Source organism: Drosophila sulfurigaster, chromosome 2R (genome assembly GCF_023558435.1).
Source record: "Drosophila sulfurigaster albostrigata strain 15112-1811.04 chromosome 2R, ASM2355843v2, whole genome shotgun sequence".
Lineage (NCBI taxonomy): Eukaryota > Metazoa > Arthropoda > Insecta > Diptera > Drosophilidae > Drosophila > Drosophila sulfurigaster.
In genome coordinates, this window is record NC_084882.1 from 22,167,862 (window position 1) to 22,180,853 (window position 12,992).

The window sequence follows — 12,992 nt, forward strand, 5'->3', positions numbered from 1 at the left end:
AAACATTGAAACATTTAAATATGTAAGAAATGAAAAACTCCTAATAGAATTCATTGTATTTATTTGGTAATTTTTCTATTCTGATTTTCCAATTATTTTAGGTTGCTTCCTCTTCTCTCTCCAAGTATATTTGCATTTGTTAGTTTTATTACTTAAATTAAGGTTATTTTTTTTTTAAATTTTTGTTTGTTTTGTTTAAAATGTTGATAAAGTATTTACATAATTAGAAAAAATTTATATACATGAAAAATAATTCACCTAAAAATAATAATTACTTGTAGTTTTATAATTTGGGACATGCTGCTGAGAAAGATATTTTTTTGTCAGAGTACATTTGGATGCCATTAATGTCATATCTATTGTCATGTTGGAGAACATGGAATCTCTAATTACCTTAATAGATTAAACAAAAAGATAAAAAAGAATACGTCTCACAGCACCACATTAAGTAAATAGTAACTTCAGAAACAATTTTTCTTTTATAAATATTTGTTTTTATTTCTTATTTTTAAAAGTTTGTGTTTAAATATAATACATTTTTTAAAAGTTTATCAGTAATAGTACCGTAATACATAAGCTATAACTTAATACGAAATCAAATTCTCCAATTACCTTAATAGAAGAAAAAGATAAAGAATATATTTTAATTCCCAGCAGCACTCTAAATAAATATGTACTTCAGAAGAAGTAGGTTTGTTTTCATTTTCTTTATTTATAAAAGTTTGTGTTTAAATATGATAATATTTTTAAGAGTTTGAGAGTAATAATACCCTAATACATAAGCTATAATTTATTGTTAATATAACTATATAAATTATATATTACAAAATCTGAACAATATAATAATATTGTAGTTAGATAATGTAGTTTAAAATTAAAATGCGATAAAAGCTATTGCTTGACTTAAGCAACATTATTTATTGTAAATAATACAGCTAAAAACGTAATGTATAGTAATGTTATTATTATATGAAGCAGTTAGCAAAGTTCAGACGATTCAAAGTTGACGCATAGTTTAGAATATGTTATAATTTATTTGTTATACCATAACGTATTTGAAATGTGCTTTGCTGTCATCTCCGACTTTTCCGTGAAGCATTTGCTGTTTGTAGTTGCAATTAAAACGTTGATGCGCAACGTAAAAGGCAATAGAAAATTTTAATTAAATATGGCGCACAATATGCAATTAAAAACGCAGTTATTAGTGGCTAAAAACCAAATAAATTTCTAATTACAACGACCAGTTGCAGTCGGCGGCAAGAACTTTGCAAATCGGAAATTTGGTAATTTGGGTAAAATTAATTTTTCACTTGGGCAGCATTTTGGCAGCCAATTGGCCTAGGTACCAAAAACTCATTTCGACAATGGCCACAGTTGCAAATTGGAGTGGTTTTGACCACTAACAACATCAACAACAACAACAATAACTGCACTACTAATGGCAATAATAACAGTGGCTGCATTGGCCAAAAACACGATTTAATTAAAAAGTCAAAATGGGCGCCGAGTAGCTGCTTTGTTTGTATCGCATTGCGTTGTTGTGTTGTGTATTTTGGCGAATTGAGAAATTTCTAAATTGCGCTCATTATGCTGGTTTTGATTTTTGAGTGCCCGATGAAATGAGATGAGATGCGATGCGATGCGATGAGATACTAATTAATTTTTCGGCTAGGCATTTATTGAAAAATGCGCACATAAAACATAGCAGACTAAATGCTTTGTCAGCCATAAAATAAAATGTTTGCCGTACTCGTAATTGGCCATAGGGAAATGACCGAAATAAAAACAGATTTAACGGCATTTATTTCGGCCCAAAAAGCCATAAAAGGCATTCTATAAAAATTCATGCAAACAGCAAAAAAACAATAACAACACGAACAACAAAAAAAAACATCAACATTATAAACAACATTATTAAAAACATGCCGCAAATGTTTTGCTGCGCTCAAATTTTTGAGTCCATTTTGTGTTGTCGGCGTCCAGTGGGTGGTGTTGGTGGTGTGTGGGTGGTTGTCTCTGGTGGGTGGTGTTCAACGGATGTTGGAGGGTGGTTCATGTGCATTACCGGAGCTTTACTAAGGACATTATGATGTTCAGTTTGGCAAATGAATATCGCTGTCTCGCTTGCCCATCAACAGGCTAATGAAATTTAATGCTGCTTCGACTGAGAGCAAGAGAGAAAGAGAGTGTTGAAAACGGGTGTAAGTATGTGTGTGTGTGTGTGTGTGTGTATGGGAGCTGCGTCTATTAACATTGTGTGTGCGTGTGTGCTAGAGGACTGCGTGGCATGCAACAACACAGTGCAGCTCAATAATAATAAAAATATTTTCATTAAATAAGGAGCCCTCTTTGAAGTTTCAGCAACGCGACAAGCTTTATCTGTATACTTACTACCTATTGAGAACATTATGCATTGAAATGCCAGATTTTAATAGTTGTTACAATTTTTAATCTGAAGACAGAAATAATTTTATTTTTTAATTTCCATTTAAATTTGAATAGATTCACAACTGCCCCAATAAGTAGGCAATACTTTATGAATGGTAATATTTTATTGGCTCCCTAATGAAACCCGCGATGCAACCCTGGTCATAATAAGGGCAATTTAATTTGTGTACGTAAAGTCTTCTCCCACTCCAGAGTTTTACGGCTATTACGTAATAATTCATAATGAAAAAACTTTTGCCTTGCTTGAAAGTTTGTTTGCCCTTTTTTGCATTTATTCATTTTGTATATGTTTATTTTTATTCGAAAATAAATAAATATTATGGCTCCCACAGCAGCAGCAAGAAGAACATCATTATCGTCATTATGATGAGCCACCGCTTTTCCCCTGCCCTGCCATCCGTTCTCGTCTTCGTCTTCGTCTCTGTCGCCGTCTTCATCTCCAGCTCTATCGCTGCAAGCTGCGAAGTTTATCAAAAGGCCAAGCAACAATGGCGACGACAGCGACTGCGGCTGCGACGCCTTCTCATTCCAACAGATGCACGGACACATGCGCAGAAGCTAGCTCACACACACACACACCGCACAGACACACACACACACACACATGGGCCACTTGTAACGTGTGGAATTTTTTTTTTTTACCCTTAAACAAAAAATATTAAAATTGTGGTAAATAAACAAAATTTGTGATAATATACATGCACATACCTATATACAAAATACATGCACCATTTACTACACACACAGACACATACACATACACATGCAAATATACATGTATTTGTATTAAGCTCTCGTGTCTCTCGCTCTCGTTCTCGCTCCGCTGCAGCAGCGACAGCAGCCGAAATTTTTCTCTCTCCCTCGGCTTTCGGTGCCATTTTGCCCATTTTCCCACTTTGCTCCATGCCAGGCGTCTGCCCAATTCTTGTGGGTACATTAGCACTAATGATGATTGAAACGACAAACGTGTCGCCTCATCCTTATTCTCATTCTCAGCTTCTCAGTTCTCCAGTTTCAGACTCAAGAGAGAGAGAGAGAGAGAGAGAGCCGAGAAAGACGGAATACGAACGCATTTCTTCGTTTCGGTAAAATGCCTGACTTTGATTTAAAATGTTGTATCTCGTGGCGGATTTAAAGTTCATCGCATGGTCTCGACTCAGCCACGTCTCACCAAGCACTTGGTATTTCATTTCCATTTTTCTTGTTCGTGCCGTTTTCCTTTTTGCTTTTTCCTTTTTCCTTTTGTTGTGCATTGATTCACTTTGATGGGCGCTAATTGGGGTTTCTCTCGTGATAATGATCGTTGGTATTTCGAGTAGTTTATCAAGTGGTAAATTTAAGGCGACTTTGGCTTTAAGAAAGAGTTGCATAGCAACAGTGTGAGGAGCTTATAAATAAAATATATAGTATTCTGAGACTATAGTTTTTTACATTTAGTGATTCACTCATAAATTTGATATATTATAAAAGATAATACGTTCATCCATCATCTTTAGTATCGCAGTCATAAATGTTTCAGTAATTTTCTTGCCATAGAATATTGCTTAATTAATTAGTTGCCCTTCCGTTGTTTTTTTTTTGCCCCCACAAAGTACTATAAATAACGCTGCGCCATATTGTTTTTGCCTGCGTTATCCTGGCACCGCCCTCTCGACGTATCCAGCAAACCATCCTTCCACCCACCCAACCATCCATCCACTCACTCGCCCAGCAACCAGCCAATTATCCATTTATTTAATAATTTCAATAACTTTTCATACACTCGCGTCGAATGCGGCACAAATGAGCACAACGTGCCACAAGGAGGCAAAAGGGGCAAACGGGGATGGACGGTGGGGGGAGTGGTTGCTGCGATAGGTGGGCGGTTTGTTGGCAGGGTGCTTGCGTTTTTATGTAACTGCTGGTGGTTGCTCCTGACAATCTGAATGATGATGATGTTACGCAGCAGCAACTGCTGCTGTTGCTGTTGCTGTCGGTGTTGCTGCTGCTGTCGCAGTCGCTGTCGCCGTCACAGTCGCTGCCTCTGTCGACGCTGTGTAAATCCCGGAAAAAAGCAGACACATGAAGAGAACCGCATCCCACAAGAGCAAGAGAAAAATCACAGCACCAATTCAACACACAACCATTCACAGAGGCAGAGACAAAGCTGCGCTGCTGCGACGTCGACGCTTGATTGTTGCTGCTGTCGTTGCTGCTGCTGCTGCAGATATTGTAAAAATTTTACTGCCAGCAACTTTTGAATTCAGTTGAGTTTGCAACACGTTCACGTTCGCATGCAACCAGCCAAACGAGGCTCACATTTTCCGATTATCCGAATATATCCATCCGCATTTCATCCGACATCAATTGCAATTCTCAAAACGCGCGCAATTGTAGGCAACAGTTCATTTGCCGTCGGCTAATTTGAGACTTATTAAATCGCAGTTTAAAGTGCCCAAGTGAAGTATTACAATACTTATGAAAATATCTGAAAGATATTAATGTTATATTACATGGGAGTTATCCTATTGCTTGGATTATATCATCGCATTCCATAATCAACTACATTTCCACAGAGTAATTTAAAGGTTTGTGTATATGGTTTAACTTTCTCAGATTTCGATGGATCGCATATAAGACAGATTTGGAAATCAATAAGAAAAGGTTCGATTAGAGCAAGGAGAGGAAATAAGTTTTTTGTTACTTAATTACTCTTTGGGTTTTTATATCACGGCAACATATTTTTAAATATTCAAAATTTTATAGAAAATACTTTAACAAAATAATCTGTATTTCTCTAAAGTATTCTCCAATCCTCTAAATTCAAAATAAATGTAGCAAATATTTCTTTACAAAGAATCCGGTTTTCGTTTATAATTATCCTCTATATACATTAAAAATTAATAATATTATTAAACAAATAATAAATGAGACTTACTTTATCCTATTTTATTGACTTTAATGGCTTGAATATGGTTGTCACCGCATATTATAAAAATTAGAATAAAATTTCAAATAAAACAAAGAACTTCACATTTAGCATCAAGAAAATATTTTTTTAATTCTCAATTCTTGCTATTACTTTTTGAAACAAAATTTAATTCAATAATTTAAATTAACTTAGTGAAATAAAATATATACAGCTTATTAAAATTAGAAAACTTTGCATGATTGGACAGCTATCCGTAGTTCAGAATGAAATACTTATTGTAATAGGAGTAAATTTATATTTAGGAATTCTGCATTTCTGAATTATAGATATAGTAAACTTATACAGCTAAACTTGCAGAGGGAATACTATAGAAGTTGTATTTGCTTCTCAAAAGCTTTTACAGACATATTAGATAATTTTTTAAAATCCATACGTAATTCAGTCAATTTTCTTAGTAAAAGGATTCATACATTTTAATATAACATGACATGAATAAGGCATAATTTAGTTGTAAACCAAGAAGATTGTATTTAAACTTGCCAGAATATAATTTCAACAATTTCCAAATGATTCCCTTAGCACTCATTCATTTGTAATAATTTATGTTGCAAGGCAGATAACAGTTATTTGTGGACATGGCCACAAGTCAGTAATCTTAATGAACCTAATTTATTTAATGCCAAGCTCTAAGCACAGACAACTTGGCCGCATTTACAATCACTTGCATATATAGTATAGTATAGCATATATCAGACATTGTGTGGCTATCAAATGGATATTTTACGCACCTGAGGACAACAGCAAGAGACGTGGTAGTAATAACAATGAGACAAAGTCTCAATTAGGCTATCAAATTGCCAGTGACAACCACAGCAGCAACAGAGCAGGACAGATAGCTACAAGAGGGAAAGAGGCAGTTAGTAACAGAGTAGAGAGAGAGAGAGAGAGAGAGAGAGAGAGAGAGAGAGAGGGGACTTAAGAAAAGCTTTGCAATTAAGTGCATAAATGAATGCACTCACTCACCATGCGAATGCATGTCTCCAATGTGTGGCACAGTCTGCGGTCACTTGCAGCAGCAACTGCCTCAACCTGTTGGTGTTGGCCACCATTCATCATTTGATTGCAGGGTCAATTGTTTAACCAAGCCACACACACTCTTTACTTCCATATATGTATGTAGTGTTTATAGTATAGAGAGGCTTGGCTCATTTGGAGCAATTTACAATTGGGATTCGGCTTAAGAGGTTCTCGGATTACACGCGTTGTTGCCGCCACGGCTGGTCAAGTGCCACTTAATTGTGGGCATAATCAGAGAGTCGTTGACACCTGGAACTGGATGTGGCTTGGCACTCGGATACAATTAAACATTTCGCTTTGCATTTTTCAGGCGAGCGAGCGACCAACAAGTGGACTAAGAGTCGTCGAGGGAGCGTGCAGCGTGCAGCTTGAATTGTGCTTGTGCCAAATACTAAGCATGTTGCAAAATCCTTCCAAATATCACGCAAATCCTTTGTCACACTTTCTGGCATTGCATAACACACAAGCCAACGGTGTTGCACACACACACGCACACACACTGGGCCACCATCATGCAGGAGGACATGGACATGGACAGTTGCAACCGCATCATTCACTGCCCACGGCTGCCTTGGCTGCGGCGGCAGCAGCAGCTGCAGTGACGGCGGCGGGTCAAAGTTCATACCAAATGGAGCAGCAGCAGCAGCAGCAACTTCCCATTGGCCTCCCACCAGCAACAGCACCCACACAAACGCAAGCACAGTCTCAGACACACACACAATCGCACACACACCCCCAGCAGCAGCAGCAGCAGCAGAGGGAGCAACTGGCGACTGCGACGTCGCACGCGCAGCTCATTGAGGCGGCCGCGGCGCATACCTCCCTCGATGTGGGCAAATCGTTTACAATAGCCGCCATTTTGGGTCTTCAGCAACAGCATCAGCAGCAGCAGCAGCAGCAACAGAGCAAGGACTATAATAATGCCATTAATTTGTCTCTCAATGGCGGCAGCTCGGCAGACGCCGCTGACCACGACAACAACAACAGCAAGTGCTACAACAACAATAACAACACAAGCAGCAATAACAACAACAGCAGCAGCAGCAACAACAACTATGGCAACAACAATAGCCAAAGTGTAAATAACTTCAATTGTGATAGCAACGGCAGTCGTTACCTGTCCACAGTGCAGCATCCTCATCCACATTCCCATTCTCACTCCCAGCAGCGAGCCAATTTCGCTGCTGCTGCCGCCGTCGCGGCTGCTGCTGTTGTGGGTGGTGGTCCGTCGGCGCTGCAGAGTCTCCAGCAATTGCACCAGCATCACGCACAGCAGGCGTCGCTAAGTTTTCAACGGGACAAGCTCAAGTCGGGTAAGTGGCTAATCAAGTCGATTAATTAAAATAATGCAAATTTTCTTATTTATGTACATATATTAATGGTTGCTTTTAAAAATGATTGAATTTCTTTCAAAATAAAGCTCAATTATTTATGAGTAAATGAATATAATTAATAATATATTTGAATAGTATTTTAAACCTTTTAAGCAAGTAAGAATGCTAGAGTCAAGTGTGCTCGACTGTGAGATACCCGTACGCATTTTAAATAAAAGCAAAATATTGCGGTATTCATTTTAAAATATACCAAATTAATGCACCACAAGAATACTAAAGAATATACCGGTATTGATACAGTACTACATTGAATATATATGATATGATCGCAACCAAACTTTTAGGAATTATAAAGACTATAGATATTATCGAATATATAAAAATTCTAGCTGTTATTCGATTTCGGTCGATTTGCGTGTCAGCAATTTTAAACAAACTTCAACTGCCTGCAAACATAAAAATTGTTGTCGAAAAAAATTATATCTCTAACTCTTATAGTCTCTGAGATCTAGGTGTTCGTATGGACAGACGGACATGACTATATCACCTCGGCTGATCAAAAATATATATACTTTATAGGGTCGAAGTTGCCTACATATATTTCCTGCCCTGTGGGTAACGGGTATACAAATTCGGTCTTTTATTAGGAAAACAAGACCTCTACTTTAACTGGTTAATGAAAACACATGGAATATTTTATATCAGAAAGCTTATTTCAAGTAAAAATAGGTAAAAGATGAAATTTATTATAAAAATAATTATAACTGTTTTTACAAATTGTGTTCCGAAAGTCGAAATTGATATGTGCGTAACTTGCAGAAACAGATATACATAGTATGTCCGAACACATTAATGCCCCATTTCCACTGCCCCAAAAAACTTCCCCCATGTAAAAACTGAGTAGCAGTAGAAATGGGGTATAAGGTTTACATATACATATGTATGTATGTATATTCTGAATCAGCATCAAGACCTGACGCGATATAAACTAGTTTAAAAGTTAAGACGGCTTTGCTTTTAGTTCTTATTTGTTATTATTATTTTTATATTTATTGTATGTATATAATAAATAAAATATATATATATATGTATATATATGAATGGCTCTTCAATTCATGTTGAATTTAATTGCAAAAAAGTTTCGGAAAAGTTTTGAGCAGTAAACAATTGTCAAACTTCTGCAGACTGTAATTAAGAATGCAAGCAATGAAAGTGAATGTATTGAATTAGCTTAGTGACACCTTAATCATATTCTATTTTATTTCATTTTAAATTAAACCTTGAAAAACTGAAATATTTCATTTGAAATAAGACAACAGGAATCTTCAGTAAAATAAGTGATTTATTTTTATTTATTTACCATGTGAAACATTATTGGAAAACACAAGCATCATCTGAACTTGATTATTTTGTCTGTCACAGATTCACACAAGAAGAGCGCGCTGAAAAACAAACGTGTTCGCACAATCTTCACGCCGGAGCAGCTGGAATGCCTAGAAGCCGAATTCGAGCGACAGCAGTACATGGTCGGACCGGAGCGTCTTTATCTGGCGCACACACTCAAGCTGACAGAAGCTCAGGTGAAGGTCTGGTTTCAGAATCGACGCATCAAATGGCGTAAGCATCACCTGGAACTAACGCAACAGCGTTTGGCATTGATTAGGCAAACTCAGTTGCCCGCAGGATCAGCAGCTGCAGCAGCTGTCGCGGCCGCTGCATCATCAACATCCACATCCGCCGAGCTGCCATTGAATGCTGCCTGCAGCACTGCATCCCCCAGTCTGCTGGAGGATGACAATGAGGATAGCAAGCACTCGCTTTTGCTGCCAACGCGTCCTTTGAGTCGTGCTGCCTCCGAGTCAGATTTATCCATATGCAACGATTCGCTTGACCTGGACGGCGACAGTCTGATGGATGGCAGTGAAGAGGCATAAGCCATTTAATGATGATGATGCCACAAAATTCTTGTAAATATAGTCCAATAAATATGTATATTATTCTAATCGTAAACTCTTGGAGATCGATGTACAATATAAGAATGGCATGATTTACTTTAATGCTTAGCGTTACAAAATTAGATAGCTAAACTACATACATAGTCATTATCACATACACTGAACATTTACGGCTGGTTGGATGCTATTGATCTGTCGTAGCAGGACAGATGCACCATTTGGCCGTTGGGATAGCGCACAAAAGCAGTCTGATTTGCAAAGCGTTTCTTGCATTCGGGACACACTGTGGACTCGTTTAGTATGAAACTCTTATTCATCTCCTTATCTACGGCGGTCTTAAGTCGTGCTGCCTCAGCTCGTAAAAGTCCAATCATGATTTGACGCTCATGCTGCTCTGCCATTTGAGTGCGTATCACCGTTTCTAAATAATACTTCACCTCACTTGAATCCATATCATCCGGCAGAGACTGCAATTAAAAGATATTTTGATAATGTGCAGACTATAAATTATGCATGCTTTAGCTTACTTCCAATGTCTTGATTGGATCAATTTTCACAGTATAGGTGTTGAGCAACTCCACAGCCACTTTTAAATTTGGCGTCACATAATCGGGATGCATGGGTACATCCTCAAATGGTTGTTGCATGGGCTTCAGTATGATTTCTAGTAGGATATCGAAGACGTCTTTGTTCTGGTCATAGTTAGTTTCTGCATAAGCTTTAGCTTTTGACATATCGCCTAGCACTAGAACATATATAGCTAGCACCTTGTCGTGCATTTTAAGGCGACCCAGAATCAATGCTCGTTCCTCCAGTAGCACCTTGGTGGGAAAGTCTTGCAGTACACTATCTGGAGAATAGTGTTGAGAATCTTCTAGCATTTTGTACAGCTTCGCACGCAAAGCAGGAAGCTCTGGGGTTTCCTCTCTAAAATGAAGTCAATAAAAGGTTATACAAATGATATTACAGACATAGATAATGAAGATTAACTTACCCCTTAGCCTGCTGGGCTAACAGTTGTTGCACTTGCTTGATGTACTCCTTTATCAAAGCATTGTGGCGTAGTGTATTTGTGTCCTGCCATTCGTCTATGATATGCTCCAAATAGGGCACAACCAGTGCCTTGTGCTTGCTAACTAGAAAGTCAAGTACTTTGGCTCGAGGTAGCGCTTCAACTGCAATCAACTCATCTGTGAATATTTTCAGGCCTTCGTGCGGATCCTCAGTTAAAACCCAGTCGGCGAATTCAAAAATCAACGGCAGATTATCAGCACCCAGTGCTTGCAGATAACTTATGGAACGCTTTAGGCCTTGCAACACAGATCCTTCCACATTTGCCTGCTCCTTTAAAAGTGTAAGCGCTTTCTTGTGTTTGCCTTTGCCGTCATAAAGTATGATCAACTCCGAGAGCTTATTGTATCTCTTAAGCATTTTTTCCGACTCTTCGAGATGGCATTGATTCAATCGCAACAGTGGAGCGACAAGTGCATCATTTGTTTGCAAGTAACACTTCAACAACGTAGTATCAATAATCTCTAACAATGACTTATTACTGTTTTTGGTATCTAGTAGCTTGACAACCTCGCGCTGTCGAGCCTGCGCTAGAAATTCAATCAATGCCGTATAGGCATTTTCCAGATCGTGATCCTCTAGTTTAGGCACGCTTGGTGTAGGCACGGCATCGCAAACTGTAGACTGAGGTTCTGGTACAAGGTTAGGAAAGAGCTTGATTACGTCGTAAGGATCGATGGCGGCCTTTTCGAACTCCTTCATTGCTGGCGCGAATTCTTTATTGGTGAATAGTTCATGGGCATAAAACATATGAATCTCACGTATCGTCTGCGTTTTGTCATTGCTCTTTTCCTCGGATATATCCTGAAACCGTCTTCATTGTAATTGAAAATCATAAGATTATCATCTGGTTAAACTCACCGTCAGTTCTATTGCTAATTGAAATTTCTTTTGTTTCATCAGTTCCTTGCGCTGACTTGGAATGTCCACCATGCGAATACACCACAACTCAGACGAGGCGGCAGCAAAAATGGTGCCCTTGTCTGAGCGAACTAGGAATCTGGTGTTCTTTAGCTCTGGCAGAGATTGCACTAACGTCTCCCTGCCTACCAAACTGCGAATCTCAACAGCGTTTTTGGTACGGCCAATGGCAAACGGCTCATCCCAAACTGCAAAGGGTGAAAGTTATTGTATGTTCTCAGCCAGAGAATTTGTAAACTTACCTAATCCCAAGAGAGGGTGTGTCCACATGGTCGGCGTTGTCTTGTTGTTCATGCTACCTTCAACGCTGCCTTCCTTTGCTTGATATTGACTTGGATCAATAAGCATTAAATAGTTGTCTTTGGATATGCCCAGCATATGGTTCCGAACCAGGCAAATGTTGGGCTCCTGACTAATGGTTGAGGAGGTCAAAATCAGCTTATGCATCTTTGGTGGAGTGCACGATATCTAAAAATAATCTTAACTAAATAAAATTATTCTATTGGTATTCTTACCTTACTTACATTGTAAATTACGTATTCATCCTTGTAGCCCACGCAAACTGTTTGGTTCACCCAACAAATAGCTCTGGGCACATCGAGCAATTCAATTGTCAACTCCAATGAATCGAGTTTATCCACTTTCCAAAAGAAGAAAACAATACGTCGTTTGATGGCACAACCGATTCTTATAAATGTTGCCAATTCGCCAGTGGTTGATTTGCGGCTGTCTACATCCATAGTAAACAAGGTGCATCCTTTCGTATCTGAAGAACTGTGCACGAATTCGAAATTATTCTCAAGTCGACTCATATCGCACACATGAATCATGCTGTCGGTTAACACAAAGAGGAGATTTTCAGCCGCCACCACCTCCATCTGTGTTATTGGTTTTTTACTGAAATTTTTGTTAAACATTTGCATGTTCACGCCCTTATCTTTATCCACCGAGTACATAATAAGCTGGCCGCTTCTGGTGCCCAAAATGACATGATTTCCTAGTGGACAAGTGTACCGGTAATGTAAAGTTAATTTGAGGATATTACATTATATTTGTAACAACTTACCATAAGCAGCAATTGCTTCAATTTGAACGCCCTGTGTTAGGATTGACTGCACAGAATAAGCCTTATGCATTTTGTTCCATTTACATAAAGATTTACCAACTAAAAATGACAAATTAAGATTGCGAGTTGTTTACAGAAAAAAACACAAACAAGCCCAACCCAGCTTAATAAAAACAGCTGATTTGAAGTCCACACACTGCATAACCTGC

General features: G+C 38.3%; 2 protein-coding genes and 1 long non-coding RNA gene across 3 annotated transcripts; 1 reads left to right on the forward strand and 2 right to left on the reverse strand.

Moving 5' to 3' along the window:
- Positions 1-2,678: 2,678 nt before the first annotated feature.
- On the reverse strand, positions 2,679-5,442 carry LOC133838825 (uncharacterized). Its single transcript, XR_009894001.1, has 3 exons — positions 5,366-5,442; positions 3,157-4,915; positions 2,679-3,091 (listed from the first exon to the last, which is right to left on the reverse strand). It is a non-coding gene; the product is annotated as an uncharacterized LOC133838825 (long non-coding RNA).
- A 1,369-nt stretch (positions 5,443-6,811) lies between these two features.
- LOC133839050 (homeobox protein B-H2) lies at positions 6,812-9,773 on the forward strand. The gene is made up of 2 exons (XM_062270363.1): positions 6,812-7,749; positions 9,193-9,773. The coding sequence occupies exons 1-2, from the start codon at positions 6,834-6,836 to the stop codon at positions 9,702-9,704; spliced, it is 1,428 nt and encodes a 475-aa protein (XP_062126347.1). The 5' UTR covers positions 6,812-6,833; the 3' UTR covers positions 9,705-9,773.
- LOC133839047 (vam6/Vps39-like protein) lies at positions 9,743-12,975 on the reverse strand. Its single transcript, XM_062270361.1, has 7 exons — positions 12,784-12,975; positions 12,242-12,714; positions 11,960-12,185; positions 11,658-11,905; positions 10,720-11,600; positions 10,253-10,652; positions 9,743-10,192 (listed from the first exon to the last, which is right to left on the reverse strand). The coding sequence occupies exons 1-7, from the start codon at positions 12,851-12,853 to the stop codon at positions 9,893-9,895; spliced, it is 2,598 nt and encodes an 865-aa protein (XP_062126345.1). The 5' UTR covers positions 12,854-12,975; the 3' UTR covers positions 9,743-9,892.
- Positions 12,976-12,992: the final 17 nt, after the last annotated feature.

Excerpts from the sequence above, each read along its gene's own strand:
- LOC133839050 (XM_062270363.1), top strand. The coding sequence starts at position 6,834 with ATGTTGCAAAATCCTTCCAAATATCACGCAAATCCTTTGTCACACTTT. Across the intron at positions 7,750-9,192 it reads ACGGGACAAGCTCAAGTCGG|ATTCACACAAGAAGAGCGCG; the intron begins GTAAGTGGCTAA and ends TGTCTGTCACAG.
- LOC133839047 (XM_062270361.1), bottom strand. The coding sequence starts at position 12,853 with ATGCATAAGGCTTATTCTGTGCAGTCAATCCTAACACAGGGCGTTCAA. Across the intron at positions 12,186-12,241 it reads ATGAATACGTAATTTACAAT|ATATCGTGCACTCCACCAAA; the intron begins GTAAGTAAGGTA and ends GATTATTTTTAG. Across the intron at positions 11,601-11,657 it reads AATTAGCAATAGAACTGACG|GATATATCCGAGGAAAAGAG; the intron begins GTGAGTTTAACC and ends AGACGGTTTCAG.